This window comes from Cinclus cinclus, chromosome 15, assembly GCF_963662255.1.
Source record: "Cinclus cinclus chromosome 15, bCinCin1.1, whole genome shotgun sequence".
Lineage (NCBI taxonomy): Eukaryota > Metazoa > Chordata > Aves > Passeriformes > Cinclidae > Cinclus > Cinclus cinclus.
The window spans coordinates 3,860,097-3,881,872 of NC_085060.1; the positions used below are offsets into that span (position 1 = coordinate 3,860,097).

Here is a 21,776-nt window from a genome sequence, read left to right on the forward strand (position 1 = left end):
AGTTATTTTAAAAATTGTGTAGCTCCAGGAGTGTTTTGGTGCCCATAGACCTGGAGGTTCCTGGGCACAATTGAAGAATGGGCTGAGCTCTGCATCCCCTGAGGGTTACAGGTAAAGGCAGCACCCCATGGGTGCCAGAGGAGACAGGAAGTTTTCATGGCTTCAGTTCCTTCTTCTGAACCATCCCACCCAGGCTTGGGCACTGTGGCTGAGTGACTAAACCAGCCTCCTGGGGAGCCCATAGTCCCACTCCTGCATGACCTACGTTCCCCTGAGATCTTCTGGAGCTGGCAAGCATCCTGCACCACCAGCTCAGAGGGAGTCTGTGTGAGGTCTGCTGCAGCACAGGGAGCATGGCAGGGAGAGAGGGGGAGGGAAGCAGCCAGGCAGCTGGTTAGGAAAAGCCTCTGGCTCACAGGAGGTGTTAGATAAGGGAGGTCATACCTGAAAGAGAAATAGACAGGTCAGGAAAACAGGACCCAGAGCCACCTGGTTAGAAAGGGGCTGCTGCAGAGCCAGGAGGATCCTGCTCAGGGATGGCAAAAAGTGGGCAAGAGTCTGCATGGGCAGACCACCACCTTATGTTAGTGCTGCCACCAAGCAACGTCTCCCTCTGGCAGCCTGGGCAAGAGACCAAGTGCTGCTCCTGCACTGGAGCACCGAGGGAAAGAGCAGAATAACAAACACCAAAACCCACTGAGTGAGTGAGTCCATCCACACACACATCCCCCAGTATGCATCCCTGCTGGGAAGAGCCATCCATGAGCAGTCAGGAGAGCCTGAACCATTGCTTCCATCTCACCAGGCTACTGGGACCTCGACCTCTCCTGCAGAGGGGTCTGGACAGGGATGAAGCCAGGAGGTGGCTCAAAGCTGTCACTGCAGGTGGTGCTGGCAGATCTGTCCATCCTCATGTAGGAGCCCCATGGGGTGCAGGGCAGGAGGATGCCTTGCAGCTCATCACAAGGATCTGTTTGGTCTGTGCTCTTGGCAGCTCTGATTGCCTCTCCTTGCAGGTGTCAAGTTTCCTCCTCCTCTGTTCCCAGACCACACACCTGTCCCAGCAGCACTGCAGCAGCAAAGCTCTTGCCTGAAGCACTCTGGGTCATCAGCTGTCGCAGGGAAGCTGGGATCGGGGCAGAGGTCTGTGGGGAAAACCTCACCTGAGGGAGCAGTAAAGGAGGATTTCACTCAAGTACCTCGAGAGTTGGGGAAGGCGCTCCGCAGCTTCTCCATTATGTCTTCCAGGCACATGCTGACTTCCTGGGTTTTGGCTTCCACCTCATCTGCAGTCGGATGGAGGGCAGGTGAGTATGAAAAGGCTCTCTGGACATTCACCTGCCTGCCAGCATCTCTGAAGGATGGCAAGGTGCAGGGAGCTCCCTTCAGCATGGAAACAAGGGAGCAGGGCCAGGAGCTCAGCCCAAACCCAAACCTCACCTGCAGTTTCAGTGTCAGGGGTGTTGTGCTCCTTCTCCTTTGCCTGGCTGCTTTCTGACTGATGTGGAGACGAAGCCAAGGAAGAGGCTGCTGAACCATTGCCTTCTGATTCTGCTGGAGGCTGGAGTGAGAAGAGTTGTTGCGAGCAGGTTGTCATGATCCTCTGTCCTTGGCTTCCCCTGCTCTGCCCATCCCTTTTGTGCCATTGTCACAAAGCCCACCCACCCCTTGCTCTGAGCGTACCTGCAGCAGCAGCTCCCTCAGCCTGTGCAGCTGTGACTCCAGCTGCTTGTTGTGGTCCTCCAGGATCTGCATCCGTGTCTCCAGGCGGCTCTTGTGCTGCCGGAGGATTCGTGCTTCTGCCAGGAGCTCGTCGTTACGCGGGTCTTGCACTGACTCAGGAGAGCCCGTAGCCAAGGTTGGAGACTCCACTGCCTCATCATGCTGCCATTTCAAACGTCTCAGCTCTCCCTGGAGGATCCTGCAGGACAGCGCAGGTCAGCATCCCCTCAACCCTTCTGAGACACTGCTGGAAACACCTGGGAGCTGCACACTGGGGATGGCCCACGACTCAGACAAAGCTTTGCCATTTCTGAAGCTCAAGGGCCAGGGCGCTGCACTACAGAGTGGCCTGTCTGTGGTTCTACCTCGCAAAGGGGTTTCACAAATATGTAACCGCTTCCCAAGAGGCTGAAAACAAGGGCAGGGAAAGCATCACCTCCTCCTGAGCTGGTGTTCCCTGCCTAGAGCCTCACCCTGTGTGAACAGCAATACCACTGTTCATGAGGGACTGTCAAGAAAAGACAGAGTGCCCTGGGCTCACTTCAACCCATTTGGGGTTCAGGAGGGAACAGGTTCTATAGATGTAGGAAGGAATATTTTGAGGAATAGAGTCATCTCCCTTCCTTGGAGAGCACACTCTCACAGTGTTTTAGTGCTCAGCCTAGTCACCCTCCAAAACTGCCCTCTCAGCATCTGCAATCCCCACCTCCAGACCCACCAGCACCTCCTGAGCGCTACAAGGCTTCTCCAGTCCCTTCCCCCCTCTCAGGCTATAACCCCCACTTTCAGAGTTGCCCATGTCTCCACCTGTTTTCATCCTCTAAGTGGGCCAGGACTCTCTCCAGCTCTCCCTTGTCATCCATGTTGAGGCTTCCTGGAACCTGCTGGCTGCCACCAGGCTCTCTGTCGGTGATGGGGCTGGAATGGCGCAGCAGGTACTGGTCCTCATCCCTGTTCCAGGAGGGGGAGAACAGCATGGAGGGAGGCAGTTTCACAGGGGAGCTCCTGGCTGCTCCAGGCCTAGAGCTCAGAAGGGGCTCAGCATCCCTGGTAGCTGGGGGTGCCCAAGAGCCTCTCACTCAATGGGACTGGGAAGGAAAGCATTTCTGGCTAGGCATGGGTAGAGCCACAGGAACTCTGACTCATCAGGAGGTGAAGGGAACGGAAAGGAGAACTCACAGGCTGTCATCAGGGGACAGGCTATCACTGAAAAAGGAACAATTCTGGCTTTCCATCTCTGCAAGCCTGAAGGAAAGAGAAAAAGGTTGAGATATGACCAGAGACACCACCCTAAATGTCTGCTCAGTGCACCCTACTTGCAGCAGCCCCTGCAAGACTCCTCTCTGGCAGGGCCTCCCACCTGGCCTGCCAGTCTGCCCCTCTGCACAGGCTCTAGAGAGTTCTGCCTCTTTTAAAAGCAAAATACACTGCTGCTCGGGATGTAAGTCTCTAGAGCAAAGAGTTGCTGCTGTGCAGTCGGCTCAGCCTCCTCTCTCACAAGCAAAGGAAAGAGTGTAAGAATTCCAGCTCCAGCCTAGGACCTGAGCTACAAGTAGAGGCTCCTGTATCCCTTGGGTCCCCACAGCAAGGGCAGAAGCACTAGAAACTACAAGGCAGCAGCAGTGGGAAGCTGGCAAACAGCTCTGGTGAGGACACAGAGCAGAACAAGACACTGAGGGATGTGCCTGCTGAGAATCCATCCAGCAGCTCACACGGGGAAGAGCAGGATACCACATGGAGGCTGCAGCATCACCAAGACATCTGCTGTCAAATGCATGGTCTTTGCTGCCGATTTACACAGCATCAGCCATGTCCCAGGCAGGTTTGGCTGCCTCTGAAGCATGCTGGGGCAGGTGGAGGGGTCTGTGACCATATATCTGCCCCAAAGTTCCTCCCACACCCATCAGGACCATGCTCTGTGCCCCAGCAGGATAGTAGAGCCCAGTGGTGGTACCTGCTGGCAAAGTGCTCAATCCGGGAGTGTGTGTCAGCATGTGGTAACATCGGGGAGGAGGCTGGGCTGCAAGAGATGCACACTGATCAGCAGGGCTTGGGAGAGACTGATCTCACCTGGCTGAGAAGAGCCAGGGATGGGCTGGAGAGGGAGACTGAAGTCTCTGTGCCTTCCAGAACAAGGTGGCATATCACCCCCAGAGCAAGTGCTCCTCCAGCCCTCCTCCCCCAGGAGCCCTGTATGAGCTGAGATGCTCTTCCCATCACAGAACCCATGTCTCATTCTGGACCAAAAGACATAACCCAGGGCACAGCCAACTCACGTCTCAGAGAAGTCAGCCTCGAGCACAGACTGGACGGGCAGGTAACCTCTCTGTGGGTGCTTGCTGAAGTACTGCTTGGACCGAAACTTGTTCTTCAGTGTTGTGGCAAAGTCTCTCATGTTCTCACTGGATGTGGTCTGTAGAGACACAAACATGACAAAGGTGCTGTTTAATGAAAAGTAGAGGAGCACAGCTCAGCATCCACAATAAGATATCCCCTCAGGCTGGGCTGAGCTCCATGTGGGAAGAGGCAGATAAAACTGAGGAAGCAAGGAGGGCACACAGCATCTCTGTGAGCCTGTCATGGGGGCTGGCACAGGCCAAGCTGGGTACTGGGGATCATACATCCTCCTCACCAAAAGCCCCAGAACAGCAGGTACACAGGCAGCCTCCAGCATGCAGAGGGCATAAAACTACACAAGGGACCCACTTGTGGGGCTGCACCAGCCTAAACATCACAAGGCTGCTGCCATCAGCAGGCCCTGCTCTGAGCCAGGGCCCTCCCAGCCCAGCTCCATACCGGGGTGTAGTACTCCATGATGGGGTAGTGCAGCTTGTTGCCCTTGCTGGCTCGCCCCGTGAGGAAGCAGGTCTGGCAGATATCCACATTGAACTGCTTCAGGCTCCGATACCTGCAGAGGTCAAGAGGCCATAGGGAAGAAGTGGAAGTCATCAAAACATATGTTTAAAGCCCAAGAAGAGGTCAGTGAAGGGGACAGAGGTGGGGTGTGTTGCTCTAATACCCCAGTGAACCCACAGTGCTGATGGCTGAAGTCCCCAGAAAAGCACTCTGCTCCTTCCCCTTAGCTGGTACCTGCTCTGCCCTGCCAGAAACACCACTGGCTGCAGAGCTCCAGGCTCCCCCAAGAGTACAGAGCAAACTCAGCTCTCTCCTGCAGGACACCATGCACTCTCCTAGGGACCAGGCTCCCATACCACAACCCTTACCTGAATCCCTTGATGGGGCACTGCCGGCACACAGAGCACTTGGTCTGGTGCTTCACCTGCTCGGCCATGGTCACCCGGTGCAGCACCGCCAGCCACACCATGGACTGTGGCTCCAGGTTGGCCCACTCCAGGAACTGGGACGCCTCAATGGCAGACTTCCCATTACTCTGGGGAGGGAGAGGAAGGGGCTGCTCAGAGCTGGGACCCAGTCACGGTGGGATGCCACCCTGGGAGCCTGTCTCCAGCACAGTGCTGCAGAGGGGCGAGGGCCGTGCCCTGCACTCACGAAGCGGAAGCAGCTGCGGATGCTGGGCTCCACGTTGCTGCCCCCGAACGCTGCCACCTCCCCCAGCTGGCGTGGGACCTGGATGGCCTCGTGGAGCAGGACGCCGAGGTGCCGCTGGTCACACAGTCCCCCGGCGTTTGCCACTTGGCTGAAGAGATCTGCGGGCACGGCGGGCACAGCTGGCACCCCAGCACCAGGGGAGCAGCGTGTGGGTCACACCAGGGACCACGCCAACCACTACAAGGTCTGTCAAAGCTAAACAGTCCAATAGAGAACTAACACCTATATTATTTGCACTTTTAACCCAATAACCAAATTCCTGTGACCCTCAGTGCTGCACTAACTGTCCAACCAGAAACTACTGCCTGAAACCATGAAGGAGAAGGAAGATGAGCACTGAAAGAGACCACCCAAGTTCCTCCATCTTGTTCCATACCTATTATTATATTATAAAAATCTCAAATTTAAAACCCTTCACCATGTGAAAGCACACATTTCTATTTAACTAAACACCTGTGATTTTAACTCCATCACTCAAACTTGGAAGCCTTCTCCAAGGCCTCAGGTCAAAAGCAGCGTTCTCCAGGGGGTCAGTACCAGAAAGAACAGAAAGCTCAAAAAACCCAGATTTCTGGGATCCAACAGACCACCTCCAGCAGAGAGCTCTAATAAGAGGAAAAACTGAGCTATGATTAAATAACCCTCGCCAGTATCCTTCCAGCTCCTAATAACCAGTTTAGTGTCTTCCTCAGACAGGGGTTACATACATAATTTATTAAACAGCCCCAGCTAGCCTGTCCTCTATGAATCAGCCCAATCCCTCTATTTAACCCCTTGGTACTCCCTATACTACACAACATTCCCCTCCACAATATTCCATGGTTAAAATGCAGTGAGGAAAGCAATTTTCCTGAAACCTACTTCCCCCCAGCCATACACCCCCTTGTATTTTCCTTCTGGAAAGCACTGAATAATTTTCCTGTGTGCCTTCTCTGCACTGTTCCTTTCAGTGCCATGCAAGCAAGATCACTGCAGCACCAGTCAGTCTACAAAAACACCTCCTAATTTCGGTGGCGTAGGCCTAGGGAGGGAGGGAGAGATGATGATGCAAGCAGCTTAGTCACTGCAGGGAAGCTGTTTCTTTGCTCTTCCTGGGCAAAGAAGGTCTAAGGCAGGAAACAAAACTACTCCTGCTTTCCTGAGGTGAATTCACACCAGGCTTTAGGGGAGGGAGACAAGGGACTCACACTGGAACTTCTCCTTGACCTCTGTTCCGCACAGACACGCGATGCCCGTCTTGAAGGAGAGAGCCCTCATCTTCCCGCTGCGGCCACTGCAAGATATTGCACAGGCTGGCAAATGTCTCAGAGTGCGTTTTTTGGTTGGTTTTTTTTTTTTGACGGGGGGGGGGGGGGGGGAGGGGGGTGGTTCATCAAGGCAAACACACACCAGGCAGCCTCCCTCACTAGCAGCCAGAACCTTTCTGCAGCACTGCCAGCTGGAAGAGCAGCACAGAGGTTTCCTCCCAAGCATGGCAGCACCCCCAGCACAGGGGACACTCAGGGAGAGGTACCTGTCAAATACATTCAGCAGCCAGTTGAGGGTCATGTCCACACAGAGGGGCACATTGACCAGGATGCCCCGCTCCTCCTCCAGCCGCTCGTAGAGGGCAGTGAGGCAGTGGATGACCTCCACCACGTCCATTGCCCGGTCACTGGGCTGCAGGTCGTGCTCATTGAAGATTTCCAAAGCCGTGCCCAGGGTGACCATGTCCACTGCACGGAAAGCACAGGCAGAGGGATCAGAGGGAAAAAGGTGAAATGAGAGAGGTGAGAAGTAAGAGAAGAGAGATGCAGCCCTGCCCTAACCTGGGGCAGTTTTAGTCCCACTGTGTTGGGAAAGATGATGGTGAGTGCAGCTCCTAGAATTTCTCTCCTGCCTGTAAACCTCTCCCAAAATACCACATACCCACCCTGAGCCACCATTCTCTGTGACTCCCTTCCTCAATGCTGTATCCAGCCATGGCCATAAAAATGCTACCCATGGAAGGCTCTGTGCAGAGCCCAGTGCTGGCCTCTCTGCACATGTCAGGTCCCTGTGGGGCTGGCGTGGGGAGGTGAGGGGGCACAGACCCACACAGACCCTACAAGCAACTGCCCAGAGATGGATCAGTCCTGTCTCCAGCTCTGACAGGGTAGGGGAGTTAAGGCACAATCCCAAAACAGGGCTAGGACAGCATGAGGTAACCAGGACAGCCCTGGCTGCTCTGATTTCAGTTTTCTATGGCTGCAGGTTGTACATGCTACCATGTTAGCAACCAGCAATATTTCTTTCCTGAAAGTCTTTCCATCTCTGAGACCATTTATATTCACAGTACTCAGGGGATTGTGTGCCTTTTCCATGCTATAACTTCACTCTGTGGAAAAATCCTCCCTTCCCCTGTCAAACCTGCTACACTTGCACTGGGAAGCCCCAGTTTCCGTGCCAGGGAGTATTGCTCCTGCCCACCCTCATGTCCACACTGCCCACGGCTGCATATGGCTCTGATCTATCCCTCACTGCATCTTTCCTACACAGCCACTCCACCAAACTTCTTACGGGAAAGCTGCCTTGGCAACCTCCTTGCCCTTTTCTCAAGTATACCTTGAATAAAGAGCACTCGTTCATGTCATTTGTGGGGTGGAAAGAAGGCAACAGTGCAGTATGTGAGATACAAGAGATACACAATCAAAGATGCACAGGCAGCACACAGGAGGGCTCTCCTTTGCTCTTTACCCTTGTTTCCTCTCCATATCCTGCTTGCTGCTGCATGGACACCTAACAGGGTGGCAAAAGCCAACTGCTGCTTTCTTCCATTTGCATTACACCATCTCTGAATGTCCCTGATCACCACAGGGTTATGAAAATACTCCACATCCAGGGTTCAACTCCCTTGAGAACCCAGCCTCCTCTTACCCTGACTCATTGCCTTCTTCCAGCCCTTTCACAGGATGTCAAGGAGCACAGGTCTGCCTGGGACCCCACTGCTGCCTGGCTGTACCTCCTCCCCTTCATGAACAATTAATTCAGGAGGAGGAATTCCCACAGCCTGCTGCTGCTTAATTTTGACAGAGTCTTAGGTGAGAGGCTTTGTCAAAATCTCTGAGCAGCCAAGGATGCTGCATCTATCAGAGTCCCATCTACATGCTTGCCAGTTCCACCAGAAACTCCTCAGCAGTTTCCAGGGAGCAGCTACCTCTTGGAGACATGTTTGAACTCCTATTGTATCATATTGACCTGGCTATTAATCCTCCAATTTCCACCAAGAGTACAGAAGTTAGGTTTATTGGCTCCCTTCCTCCTCTTTCAGCAGTGAAGCCCTCTCTGTCCCTGCCAGTGAGACTGGTTTCATCTCTCAGTTACATCCACACCTTCCCCATGCTCCTTTGGAGCTGCTTGGTGAGCTCTTACCTGATCCCTCAGCTTTATAACCCTGAGCTGGACCATTTTGATCTCATATCCCTTTGGAAAACACCTGCCCTTGGGTCATTTCCCTCCCAAGCCCGTAAAGAAAGGCGCTGACACAGACCGGTGGATTTGCTCAGCTTCCCAAGCTGATCTTCCTTATTTCTCGCCTCAGCTACCTGTCCCCTGGTGCCTGTTGCCTTTGATGTGCTGATAAAAGCTTGTTAGTTTAATGCCTTCACCGAGGGAGACCCAGCAGGAGGGAAACCCTTCCCACACTCACATCGAAGGGCTTTTTGCACCCGCCGGAGTTTCATGGCCGTCCGGTACGCTGAAAACTTGATGTTGTTCAAATCCGCTGCAGTGACACAGGAAAACAAGAAGAAAAGCACAGCACAACATCCTTATCTCCAGGGCAGCAGTTGCAGTTCTCAGACCCCAGCCTCACCAGCAGAAGCAGAGCACGTGCAGGAGAGTGAGGAGCAGAGCCTGGCAGGGGTCACACCCCACTGCTTTGGGGGATCCAGTGCCACAGAGGGGACCAGGGGGCCTGAGGGAATCTCACATGCACCCCATGCTGCAAAAAGGCAAGTACTACTCAAATGGTTCTGTGATAGCCTCCTTACCCAGGGTCTGGTACAGCTCTGTCATCTTTGGGTGGTCCCAGCACGTTGTCTGGGCCTGGTGGCTGGAAGCAAAATAGATGGAGACCAAGAGTAAATGTGGTAACCAAAAGCTGCCATGAGAGATTTTAAAAAGAGACCTGGTCAGTGCTGGAAGCAAGTGTTTCAGTGTCTGCAGACACTGTTGCATCCTAGTGAGCACACTCCCCAGCCACAGGAGCATGAAGGATGCCCACAGCAGGACATCCCCACTTGCTGCCAGACCCCTTCTCCTTCCAGCTGGGGCTTCCCCTCATCCTGGGCATCCCAGCAGCAGGGAAAGCCTGGATCTGCCAGGCTGAGGAAAACCTGCTTCACTGGAGGTGAGTTCCCACTCAAGTCTGTTCCCTCCCCAAATTGGTGCCCAATTCCTGATCCCGCCAGACCAGAGGAGACCTCGGGCTGTGTCTGGGAACACACTCACTTGATGTAGTATGGTACTTTGTTGGGGGAAATGGCTCGCTCCCAGGGGACCTGGACAGAGGCTGCAAGAAGAAAAACACATGTCAGATCAACACCATATGCTCCTCTAGGCTGATGCTCTTTCTGATGTCAGCCCAGCAGGACTGTGTCAACGGGTGGGTGCCTCTGAAAAGTCTGTCTTCCCAAATCACCAGCTGAAGGTGTTGGTGCAGGCAAGAGGAGGCTGCCTATAAAAAAGGCTCAAGACTGTTGGTCTTGTTAGAGATATCTTGCCTCTTGAGGCGGGGGGTTTGCATCTGGCTGAGCTCAGATCCCAGGAAGAGACATTTCCTGATGCTTTGGATGATGCCCAAGGGAACCTTGTGGTCACCAGTGGGCAGGGCTCATAGCAGATGAGATTTGGGCACACATACACAGCACTGCCTGTTATGAGCAGGCTCAGACACCCAAAGCATCTGTTGTTCCTGCCATTCCTGCTCTGTGTGTCAGCTGCAGTATCTTAGGAAGATGAGGATTCATCCCATACCAGCTGCCTGCCACCCTATGTTATACAGAGGGTGGAAGCCATGGCATGATCCTCAGTTATTTTCCTTTTTCAAAGGTAGCTTATCAATTCCAGCAAGTGGAAAGGTCGTTCTTCCTTTTAGATAGGAGTACACAGTCTACAGAGCAGCACAGGCCAATAAATCCCACTGACATCTGGAGACTCTGCAGGGCTCAGCGTTTCCAAGGATGGACCCCAGGCTCTGGAGCACAACCTGCTGTCAGCCAACAGCTCTGATCTATAAAAACAGCATCCCTCTGCGTCACCACATGAAAGAAAACCTCCTGAAAAGACACATTTTTAGCCTCCAAGTAACTAACACAGGGTATGAGGGACTGCCTTTTCCTGCCATCTGTTGCTCTGAGGCTGACACAGTCCCAGTGTCCCCTCGAGCTGCTGCTGTGTCACAACACTGTGCTCTGAAGGGAACCCACACTCACATCCCACCCTTGGTCCCACAAGGTAAGGCAGCACAATGCCAACTTTGAAGATGCCTCCTGCTTTGGCTTCTGTGCTCCAGGCTCCAGCCTGGATACTTTTCCAGCCTCGTGCATGACTCTGGGCTCAGCAACAGGACTTTGCACCCTGTTTTCCTGTGCCACAGCCCAGGCTGCTCTGCAGAGGCAACCTCGTGGCAGAAGCCAGGAGGACCCACTGACGTACAGGAGAGGAAGTGCTGAGAGCCTGGTCCGAAGTCCCGATGGGCATCTTGGAGCTGCTTCAGGCGTTCGTTTATGGAGGCCTGGAGAATTGGAAAACAATTCACTGGCAGTCCAACAGGCATTTTGGATTGATGACCCATTCAGGAAGGCTTGTGGGTGGACTCAGACATGCCCCAGCACACAGACGCTCTTCTCTCCACTCCTATCTTGGTGTTTGTGTTGTCCTCCAGCCTGCTAAACCCTCTACACGTCCTCCCACAGGCTGAGGCAGCACAGCTACATCTCCAGCCCACCTGTATCCATACTCTCACAGACATCAAAATAGTCACAGCTGGTACTGACCCCCTCCACCAACACATCCTAATTTCCCCTTTGTTCTTCCCACTGCCTTTGCCTGACAAAGATCTCTGCAGATTTACCAGGCTCTTTCCTCACACTGAACTGATGCTCTTCTCTTCCAGGAACACCAGCTATAACATCCTACTGTGCCAAACCTTATTTTAACGTCCTTGAGGCTCAGCAGTGCCAGCCCTTCCCAGCATCCTCCTGCTCATGGTTTATTTGCAGTGCTTGCTCCTGACTCCTTCCCACCTGCAGCTGTTTCCAGCGGGTGTTGATCTGCTCCAGGGCGCGGGAATTCTCCATGCATAGGTGGACATCTGAGATGGCAAGCTGGTGTGCAAGATCATTGACCACTTTCACCCCATCCTTCATGGGAGAGAGCTCCTCTTTGAACAGCTGGAGTCCAACGCCCAGGGACACAGGCACAGAGCAGGGCAAGAAGGACAAGAAGCATGTTAGTAGCCAGGACTTGGATCTTTTTCCTTTGCTACAAGCTAGGGTGGACTAGCAGCTGCCAAGCCACTTCTGACTAACCACAGGGTACCTTAGCAGGGGGAAAAATACCCAACCAAAATTACCAGGCTGCAGATTATTCCTGATAAATGAAAAAGGGACAATGACTCCACTATGCTGAGCCACTGTACCTGTGTCAGGTTTGTGCCATGACAAGGCACTCAGCATGGCCAGTTGCTCAGGACACTCCTGGCCAAAACCCCCCTCACAAACCAAGGGGGCTGTGGGAAGGAGATCCCAGGTAATGAGGCTGCCTTGGACTAAGCAGTCCATGGGAGCAGCTCTGTCCTCTTGGGAAGGAATATTTCATCACCTCCATGGCCAAGGCTGGAGCCTTCTCAGAGCCAGAAGTACCTTGGTTGACTGGATATGCTCTGGCAAGGAGTCAATGAAGAGGTCTCCAATGGGTTCCCAGGTCTCCCGCACGCTTTCAGCCTGGTCCAGGGTCATGCTGAGCTCTTCCATAGCCCCTTTAATCTCCAGCAGCTGCTCCAGGGTCCGTTCAATGTGGCGGTGCTGGTCCACACAGCGGGCTGTGAGCTTCTCCCACAGCTCACTGGCCACGTTTGCCTGCTTCCAGACAAAGCGGCTGATGTTCTGGATCCGGTGCCGGGGAGACACATCTGTGAAGGCAAAGCAGGAGGGGAACAGGCAGCAAAAATGAGAGCCCAGCCCAGAGGAGAATGGGGCAAGGGATGGAGGGAGGGCAGGAAAATAAGAGAGAAAAAAAAAATCTAGGGAAAACTGGAAAAAGGGAAGGAAAACAAGTAATAATAGTATCCATCTCTGCACCAGCTCCTCTAGGTATCCAGCCTCTCTATCCTCATAGGCAGAAGCTGTGCTGCCTTTTAAAAACCTACCCCAGAGCACATCTGCTGCCTCACAAGGTGCCCCCATCATGGACTGCACCCTCTGCCTTTTCCTGGGATGGTGACACTGCTCTGTGCCAGTCTGACCTTTGGCAAAGGACTGGGCACAGCTGGGCACAGTACTGTGAGGCAGAGCACTGATGTGCTGCTTTGTGCCACAGCAGCCACCTCCACTCCACCCTCTCCAGGCCAGCACAGGAGGAGCTGTGAAACCAGAGAACCAAAAAAGGGGAGCTCCACAGACCTTTGCTTTCCAAAGTTGGTTCTTCTAATTCCTCAAATGGGTGCTGGGAAAGGAAAGCCTGTGCTGATTCCAGGACAGAGTAAATGTATGGTCCCCGAGACTTCACTTCTTCCATGAAAGCCTGGAGAGTAGAGCACAGAGATGAGACAGCAGGCTGACACAAAGTTGTGTCCTGGCTGCTCCCTTGCCAAAAGCTGCAGTGATTTATTCATCCCATGACCCAAACCTCACTGGAGGTAATGCCTTAAGTTTTAACTTTTATGTTTTTCAGATTCTGCATTGGTATGTGACTCTGAACTTCATATAAAGTGATAGCAAATTCTCTTCACAATTTAGTTATACAAAATAATCCTTTTCCAGCCTGAGAACCAAGGACACCACTGCAGCTTCAGCCCCAAAAAGTGCAAACAGCAGAGAACTGAGGAGAGAATCTGGGAGGATGGGACTGCAGAACCTGGAGCTGGAACTGGACAATTAACCCCAATATGTAAATGGACCAAAACTTAGAAAAGTGTGAAAACTCGTGACCCATTGTCCATCTTGGGTGGAACCACAGCTGGGCTCTTGCACTGCCCAAGGTGTATCCTGTGAAGGCCTTTTGATAAATCCCTGCTTTATTCCTTTAACACTGTCTAGACTCTGTTCCAGGTAGCCTCTCCAGGCATTAGAGGCACAGAGAGAAGTCAGTTTAAAGAGAAATATTTTTGCAGTTCAAGGAAGGAATAACCAGCTGCCAGAAGGTGGCTTCTGTAGAGCTTTGGCCTGCAGCTTTGTTGGAGTGGGGAGACAGAGCAGCAAGCCCAGAATGGTGTATTGAGCCAGGGCTGCACAAGAGGAGCTGTTTTATTTATGGTGCTTTCAGAGGCACTGCTTGGAGACGCTTTTCACTCATGCAGCCAGAGCATGGCCACACTAACAATCCTCCCAGCAGCTGCTCAGCAACAGGTCCAGCTGCTGCAGGAGCAAGGAGAGAAAGAGCAGGATGCCCCAAAGCAGCACATCTGCCAGGGAAGACTTCAGAGGCACGTTGGCCTAGCATGTCCTCTTCTCCCCTCCAAATGCAGCTCCCACACCCGTGCTGTCTGCTGGATGGGCTGTTTGTGCACCAGGGAAGCTCCAGCAAGTATGAGTGAGAGCAGCAGTAATTTTTTTTTTTTTCCCCCAAGGTAAAAACTAAAGCCCAACAGCCACTGGCAGTGAGAAGAAAATGCTGTGAACATGGGAGCAGGAAACTCTGATCTGTGTGGGTGAACTGCAGTTTATGATATGATAAGGTGTTCCTGCAATCATATCCCAACCACAGGATTGTCCCTAGACCAAACAGCCTCCTCAGGCTCCAGTAAAAGGCTCTCCAAAAGCAGAGGCTAGTGAGAGGTAGGACATAGGGAAGCCCCTACAAAGGACAGGGTTCACTACCAGTTGCAGGTGACTCGAGGCTGTAATGTGGGTTTATTGTCTAAAACCTGACGGGCTCTGCCTTTTCTCAGGAAGCAGAGATGGAGACACTCAAAGCCTGGCTGTGGCATGGGCAGTGACACGAGGCAGGGGTCCCAAGCAGGGCTGCCCACCCGGAGCCCAGGAGAGCAGTGAACAGGGCAGGCACAGGAACGCACCGCGTGTGTCTCCTTCTCCTGCTGCACCAGGAGAACATCGCCCCGCAGGGGCAGCTGTGCCGACAGCTCCTCATCCTTCTGCCCCAGCCAGTCAATGATCTCCTGGAGAGGCACCTGCAGCTTCCCACTGTGGTCAGAGAAAGCCTCCAGCCGAGCCCTGGCAGGAGAGCAAGGACAGTGAGATAACAGACAGACAGACAGACGGGAGAGGAGAGGAGCAGGTTCCCTGAGGAGGGGAAGCACAGCACCATGGCTGGGTGCTGACCCCCAGGACCTGCCCAGGGACTGGCAGCACCCCTCAGCATGGGCTGTGCATGACCCCCAGCCAGCAGAGAGGCTGCACTGCCAGGTGGGGTGAGGCATGGAGGCACCTGGGAAAAGAAACAGAAGCCATTCCTAACCCTGGAGCCCAGAGTAGAGGACAGTCATTCTGTGTTTGCCTGTGGGTCAGAACTGCTCTGGCTAGCAAGGGGGGCTTGGAATGGCATTTATATGTCTGGGCAGCTTCCAGGAGCCTTGGATTAAGGCAGGAGACAATTAACACGCCCCAGTTAAGCTCTCTATCATGCTGGCTGTGGAGCTGCAAACTCTGACAGTCTGGAAGGCATGTTCCCCTCACCCAGTGGAGAGGGCTCCCAGCAAAGGGACAGGCACAGAGGAGGTGGAGGCAAAGCCATGGGGCAAAAAGAGACAACTGCAGAGGTGGCAGAGAATACAGAGAGCATCAGAAAGCAAGCAAGAGGGAAGGAGGGGAGGGAGGAGAGGATGGGATGGGTAGAAATGGAGAAGATGCTTTCCTGCAAAAGGAGATTCAAAAGTCTCTAGACCAGAGGGGGAGCTGAGCCAAGGTCACTGTGAAATTCATGTGGGTCATCAAGCAAAAAAGTTCAAAAACCTCCTGACAATCACAAGCAGCAGGCAAGGCTGGAAGGCCAGGCCAGCCTGGAGCTTGCTCCAGGCAGGACTCTTACCGAAGGCTGTGGGATTTTTTTTTTATCTCGTTCCAGCAAAGATTCATCTCCAGAGGGGCCTGGGGCCCGGCAGCACTGCTTGGAGCTGGGGGTGTCACACCCGAAGGTCCTGCACCATCCTGCGAGGCTTCAACCTGGGCAGAAACAGAACCACACTGCATCCAGAGATTGCTGCCTGCTGCTTCAGGAACTCACTTGAGGACACCCACCCCACTTTGCCCTAACCCTGACTGGTTTTCCAGCTCTCAAGGGAGCTGCCCTGTTCTTTAAGTGGTCTGTTAGCTCCTAGGAAACTCCTGGCTGTCTCCGGAAGAAGGATGCAGTGCCAGTTCCAGCAGCACTAAGAGCAAAGGTCGAAGGGAGGGATTGCTGCACACCTCCTGTTCTCCCCAGTTATCCAGCAATGAGCTTATCTCACTGAGAGCTGTTAAGCCAGAGCTGGTCCTTATGTGTCACAGTGCCTGCAGGGCTAATGATGATTTTTCCCATGTTATACAGAGCTGCTGTGCTTCGAGAGGAGGCTGATCCTGCTGTTCCTAGGGACCAAGGGGATCTGCCAACATCCTTTTTTGCCATCCCCAATGCTAGGACTTGCCACCTGCTCCTCTACAGAGGCTCCAGGATATTCCCTGCCTGCATGGCAAATCTGAGAAGCCACTTCTCCTCCACAGATGCTGCTTCTCCTCCACAGCTCTCCAGAATGAGCAGCCGTGGGAAGAGTGCTGCAAAAGGCCGTGGAGATAAGACAGCAAATCCTAACCCAGCCCCACAAGGGAAGCACATCCAGCTGGAAAAAAATGGGTTCTGATCCCTGGACAACAAATTCTTGTTGGAATCCTCTCCTGAGCCTTTAGCACTGTATCATGCCCCTGCTCACAATGCACTCTGCTGCATGTGCTGGTGACAGCAACACACAAGGATCAGAAGCCTCTCACACAGGACTCAGTGAGTGAGAGGGGATTTTCTCTCCAAAAATCACAGTTTGTTGAGCAAAACACATGGACACTTTCCCATAAGTGAGACATCAATGAGCTGTGTTGGAGAAATGGCAGCATTTCGATCGAATGCTGCTTTGATGTTAGAGCTCGCTTGAAATAATTATCCCCAGGTGCTTAATCAACCATAATTAAATGTGTTAGTACTTCCTAAACAGCATACAACAGGCCAGATAAGGGCAGCTGCCTCTGGGGGAAAAGCAGCAGCTCTTCCACGGGGAAATGTGTAGCTACTTGTCACTTGTGCTGTCCAAGGGCTCATGGAGGTGTCTAGAGAAGGGATTCAGCCAAGTCAAGGAAAACAACAGGCAGGAGAAAACAACCAGACAAGGAATTTGGCTGCACAGCTAAAAATACCCCCTCCACACCAGTTCTCAGAGAAAAATCAAATGATCGCCAAGACTGGTGCTAAGTTTGATTCATCTAAAAACATCTAACAGGCTGTTCTCTACCTCCCCATCCTGCCACTCCAGAAACACCAAGAAAACAGAGAAAACCATCACCCACAGAGTTCACAGGATTCTTGGGGCCACGAATAATGATCCACTCAAGCTAAAACTGCTGCTTGCACATAGGAAAAGCAACATTCTGCATGTGCAGGTGCTCATGGCACTGAAGTAGGTCAGTCCCACGGCACTGCCAGGGAATGCTCCAGCCGTCCCCTCTCTATCCCAGGGGATACCAAAGGAAAGGATCAGCTCTACCTGGGTGCAACTGCAGCACAGCTCTGCAGACAGCACCATCCAGCCTTATTAAGTAAGTTAAAAGCCCACCATGCCTGCAACTCCCAAACACCGTAGATAATCATGTAGCAGTGACCAAGCAGAGAGCAGGTGCTGAACATCTGCTTCCCTAGGACAAAACCCCTGCAAACGAGCAGAGGGAGAAATAATTGCTTTCCCTCAGAGCATCCCTTCCCCAGAGCCCCAGCAGCAGCAGCAGCCTGGACCCCCACCTCCCCTCCACCCTGGAGCAGGTTTATTTTTGGGCACAGAACACTCACGCAGGCTGTGGCAAGTGCATCCCAGACGTGCCCCAGGCTCCCCCGGAGGAGCGAGCATCTCTCCGGCCCCGCTGGGTACCAGCAGCAGCACCCAGCAGGGCAGGGGCAGGCACTGGGAGCCCGGAGAGCTTGGCACTGACCCCCCAGGAATGCGCAGGGGGGCGGCTGTGCCTCACAGCCAGCCTCAATCCCAGCTTTGTCCAGCGGCATTCCAGCGGCCTCCGACCTGCCTCAACCTCCTGGCTGCCCTCAAAGTACGAGGCGGGCAGAGATCTGCCTGCTGCAGGGCAACCCCATGTGGGGCATCAGGTGTGTGCATTGCAGGCAGGTGTGTCATTGCTCTGGGCACTGGGGAAAATCCATCCCTGCAAGGGTGGGGCGAAGGGGATGTGCTGGGGTGATCAGCAGAGACTTTGGCTCAGGTTCTGGAGCACATACAGAGGTGTTTGCCAGGGAAGGGATTTATCCAGGAAATCATCCCATCAAGCCTCAGTGACCCAGAAGGTAAATAGATCTTGAGATCTAATCCCAAAAATGTCAAAGGTGCCCTTGTTGCCCCCCCACGTGCCCCAGCACAGTGCTGGGTACCAGCAGATGTTCATGCCAGCCTGGACCAAGTGCAAATAGTTTCTTTTTGCCAAAAAGCTCTGGGCTGGCTGCTTGTGTCCCCCACAGTCCTGATGCCCAAAATTTTTATCATGCTCTCTTCCACCTACAGGGAGGGAAAGAAAAGCTCCTAGTATCTCTCCCTCTCCTCCCTGCCTGCACATCTGACGGTGCTGTCCCTCCCTCTGGACCAGCACAGCCAGCTCTTCTCCTCAGCACCTCCCAGGTCCAACAGATGGGAGAGCAGTTCCCAGACTGGAGGAGGGAGCTTCAGTGAGGCCAGGACACAGCTAAGGATGCATTGTCTGCAGCCTGCCAAGAGCTTTCAGGACTAGCAAGGACAAGAAGAGATGGAGGCTGTTTCCCAGGTGGCAACAGCAGCCCCTTCAGACAAGGGGAGCTGTCATTAACAGTGCTCCAGCTCCCGCTCCTCTCCTCTCTCCCAGCAAATCCCACAGGGCTCTGATCCCCTCACAGAGGCTTGGACTGCTCAGGCAGGTCAGGAAGGCTTTTCCCTGCTCATCTTGTTCTACCCCCTCCCTCCTCACTTTATTTGCCAGGCTGTTCATCAGCCACCTGTGCACTGGCCCGGCAGCAGCATTGTAAGAGCCACCCTGGGGCCAAGAAACCCTGACTCAGCCACCAGGAGCCTGCCTCCCTGCCTCATTCTTGCATGCTGGAGCCTCTCCAGAGACAGCTCTGCCTTCCTCCTGCAGATCCCAGAACGGGTCCAGGTTGATGGTCAGCCACAGTAGGGAGAAACTTCAGGCTCAGCCCTTGCTTTTTACGCTTGAAGCACAACGAAAAAGGAAAAGGCAGAGCTGGGACCTCATTAGTCCTGGGAAGAACACTACCAGTATCCAAGAGAACCTTTGGCACTGTCCATCAGTGTCCAGTCAGGTGAGAGGTACCCTGGGACCAACAGCTACAGGCAAAGAGGGATCCTCAGCCTGGCAGAGCCCAGGCAGCATTTCCCCACACCAGAGGTGCTAAACCTCCTCATGACAGCTCAGTGCAGAGTGCAGGCAGCTTTGCAGACAGTTGCCACCACACCTTTCTGTTCTTCACTCTGCTCTATTTACCCAGGGGTCCCCAGAGACCTTCCTGCCCCTCTGGTGAGGTACCCAGCCTGGGGCTCAGAGACCCTGGGAGAAGGAGACAAGATCTGTCCCTCAAGATAACTAGATTAATAAGAGGTCAGATTCTTCCTCTGCCATACAGCATCCACCAATTATTTCCAAGCTCTTCTCTGCAAGCAGGAAGAGCAGAAAACCTACATTTTCACCAAAAGCTTATATTCTTCCAAGTTTCCAGAGGAAAAAAGCCCAACCAAATAGATACAAGCTCTTAACAGAAGCCTCTCATTCTTTACTGTGAAAGAGGCTTGAAATCCAGCTCTGAAAGCTGTCTCTCTTCCCCTACTTTGGGAAACACTTTGCAGCCAGAATGCTGGAGGAGAGCACATGCCCTCCTTAGCTGCAGCCAAAGGTGGAGGGGGGCTGGAGCTGACAGCTTTCCCTGCCACCAGGACCACAGAGCCTGGTTTGCCCCTCAGCAATCTGCAACCTCTGCAAAAGGCTGCCACGAGAAAGACTCCCAGAGCCAGCTCTTACCTGAGACAGCGGGTGGGCAGTGCTGCTGTGCTGTGCCTGGTCTGGGATGTGCCACTCAGGACATCGTGGGAGGACATACAGCCATTCCTGCATCACCAGGGGCTGCATCAGAACTGATGGTCATGGGGATGGAGCACCTGAAAAGCAGTGTTAGAGTCCCTGGGTCAGCTTGCACCTCCTCACAGAGCTGACCCCCTTCCCAGCTGCCTAGAACACTGCCTCCCTGGCAGCTGGAGACTAAAAGGAAGAATTTTTAAATTTAATATAATTCTACTAGTGTTGCAATCTTGTTGCATCTAAACATCCAACTCTTTTTTTCCACCTGGTTACGCAATTTGTGGTATTGATATGCTGTTAGTAAGTCCCATAGGTTATACTGCACGTTTAGAAGGGGTTGGGTTTCTTGAACTGTACAAGATGCCTGCCCATGGTTTAAAGGAAGGGAGAGAGGATCTCACTGTTCTGACCACTGTTCTAGTCTTGGTTAGGATAACGTCCACTTTCTTCCTAGCAGGTAGTACAGAACAATTTATGTTTAGACAGAACAGACATATCCCCATAACAGACAACATCTTCAAACATTTTTTTTCCTTTTATATTCAGAAGGCAAATTGCCTAGAGCCCCAGCTTCATGTATTTCATACTGTGAGCTAGCTTTTTATGAGTTTTTGCTCATTATGAGCTATAAAATTCCCTTCATTATCCCCATTTTTGAACTGCATGACCTGTAAAGCCAGTTAGCAGTGGCCCCTTGACTATTCTGTAGATCAGAAATGCGACCTCTGGTCACAGTGCTGCTGGGTTTTGTTGTTTGGACTCTAAATGAGCTAAAATAGGGATTTATTTTATTGCCAGCACCATCTCAGCTTTACAGAAAGGCATGAGAAAAAAAAGCTCAGAGAAAACTTAGTGTCTGCTTTCTTACTTTTAGGACGTAAAAATCACCTGCTCCAGCAGAGAGAGTGTGGAGATGAGGCTGCTTTCAGGGGAATGGGTGATGCTGATGGAAGAAGGTTGTTGGCTCCTTCACATCCAGCTCAGCTGGACAGCTGGGGGGAATCTTCCTGCTTGGCCCTGGCAGGTCAGGAGCAGGCAGCACATCCTGCACTGACAGCAGCCACACTGGACAGACGGGTGAGGAGAAATCCCCCTGGCCCTGTGCACATTGCCCATCTCTGACACTCTCACATCCCTCACTCCCCTGCCTGAGCTTTCACTGCCTCTCTCCCCTCAATTACACACATTAAGAGATTATCCTGTTATGATTTTTTTTAATCTCCTAGTGATTTTTACAGCCATAATTCTCTCCCTTTCCAGCAGAACAGCTTGTGCTGAGCTCTCCAGCAGGCTGGCAATCCAAGGTCTCATCTTCTCCCTCTCCTGCCCATTAGCACCAATGAACACTACAGGCTGTGTATCCCTGTTCCTTTCCCCATGCAGGCAGGGGATTATGAGGGGATTATAAAACCCACATTAATAATTATAAATTCCAGGGTCTTCAAAGCCACCCAGCCTCTTGGGGCAAATTCACCACACCCAACTCCAAGGGTACAGATTTTTAACAGAAGGTAATACCATATACAGTGTCATTTGGGCTCTGTTCCTCTAAAGGATCTCTGAATGACACTCAGTCTAGCTGAGATACAATTGTCAGGGTGTGGAAAGCTATTTTTCCTCAAAGCCTGTAACAGAGGAATGCCACTGAGCTCTTCCCCAGGACTGGGAAATCCATGGCTTTTGCTAGTGAGGTTCTGGGGTGTCTCACTGCAGTTACCATCCCGAGGCCTGGGTTTTTCTGTGGCACAGTGCAGTGAAACTGCAGTGATGTGTGCTGGCCAGATGAGTTCAACCAGCCCAACATCACACACACAGGGGCTCTCTGCTCTTAGTCCTCCTAGCACAAGCTGGCCCCTCATTCCTGCCACCAGCACAGCAGAACAAGAGCAATACTGAGAAGGTCACAAGCTCTGCTCTGCATTTTTCTGAGTGATAGATGTGCATGCACGGGGCAGGTGCAGTTCTGAGACAGGGGTGGGTAGG

At 52.9% G+C, this 21,776-nt stretch overlaps 1 protein-coding gene across 1 annotated transcript; it reads right to left on the reverse strand.

Moving 5' to 3' along the window:
• Positions 1 to 424: 424 nt before the first annotated feature.
• DRP2 (dystrophin related protein 2) lies at positions 425 to 19,844 on the reverse strand. Its single transcript, XM_062502714.1, has 23 exons — positions 19,737 to 19,844; positions 15,520 to 15,653; positions 14,549 to 14,705; positions 12,936 to 13,056; positions 12,177 to 12,445; positions 11,559 to 11,705; positions 10,969 to 11,047; positions 9,763 to 9,823; positions 9,303 to 9,364; positions 8,960 to 9,034; positions 6,806 to 7,007; positions 6,480 to 6,565; positions 5,233 to 5,390; positions 4,947 to 5,113; positions 4,519 to 4,630; positions 3,999 to 4,135; positions 3,677 to 3,742; positions 2,902 to 2,967; positions 2,530 to 2,673; positions 1,684 to 1,921; positions 1,441 to 1,561; positions 1,200 to 1,286; positions 425 to 444 (listed from the first exon to the last, which is right to left on the reverse strand). The coding sequence occupies exons 1-23, from the start codon at positions 19,842 to 19,844 to the stop codon at positions 425 to 427; spliced, it is 2,817 nt and encodes a 938-aa protein (XP_062358698.1).
• Positions 19,845 to 21,776: the final 1,932 nt, after the last annotated feature.

Excerpts from the sequence above, each read along its gene's own strand:
- DRP2 (XM_062502714.1), bottom strand. The coding sequence starts at position 19,844 with ATGCAGCCCCTGGTGATGCAGGAATGGCTGTATGTCCTCCCACGATGT. Across the intron at positions 15,654-19,736 it reads CTGCCCACCCGCTGTCTCAG|GTTGAAGCCTCGCAGGATGG; the intron begins GTAAGAGCTGGC and ends GTTTCTGCCCAG. Across the intron at positions 5,114-5,232 it reads TCCGCAGCTGCTTCCGCTTC|AGTAATGGGAAGTCTGCCAT; the intron begins GTGAGTGCAGGG and ends CTCCCTCCCCAG.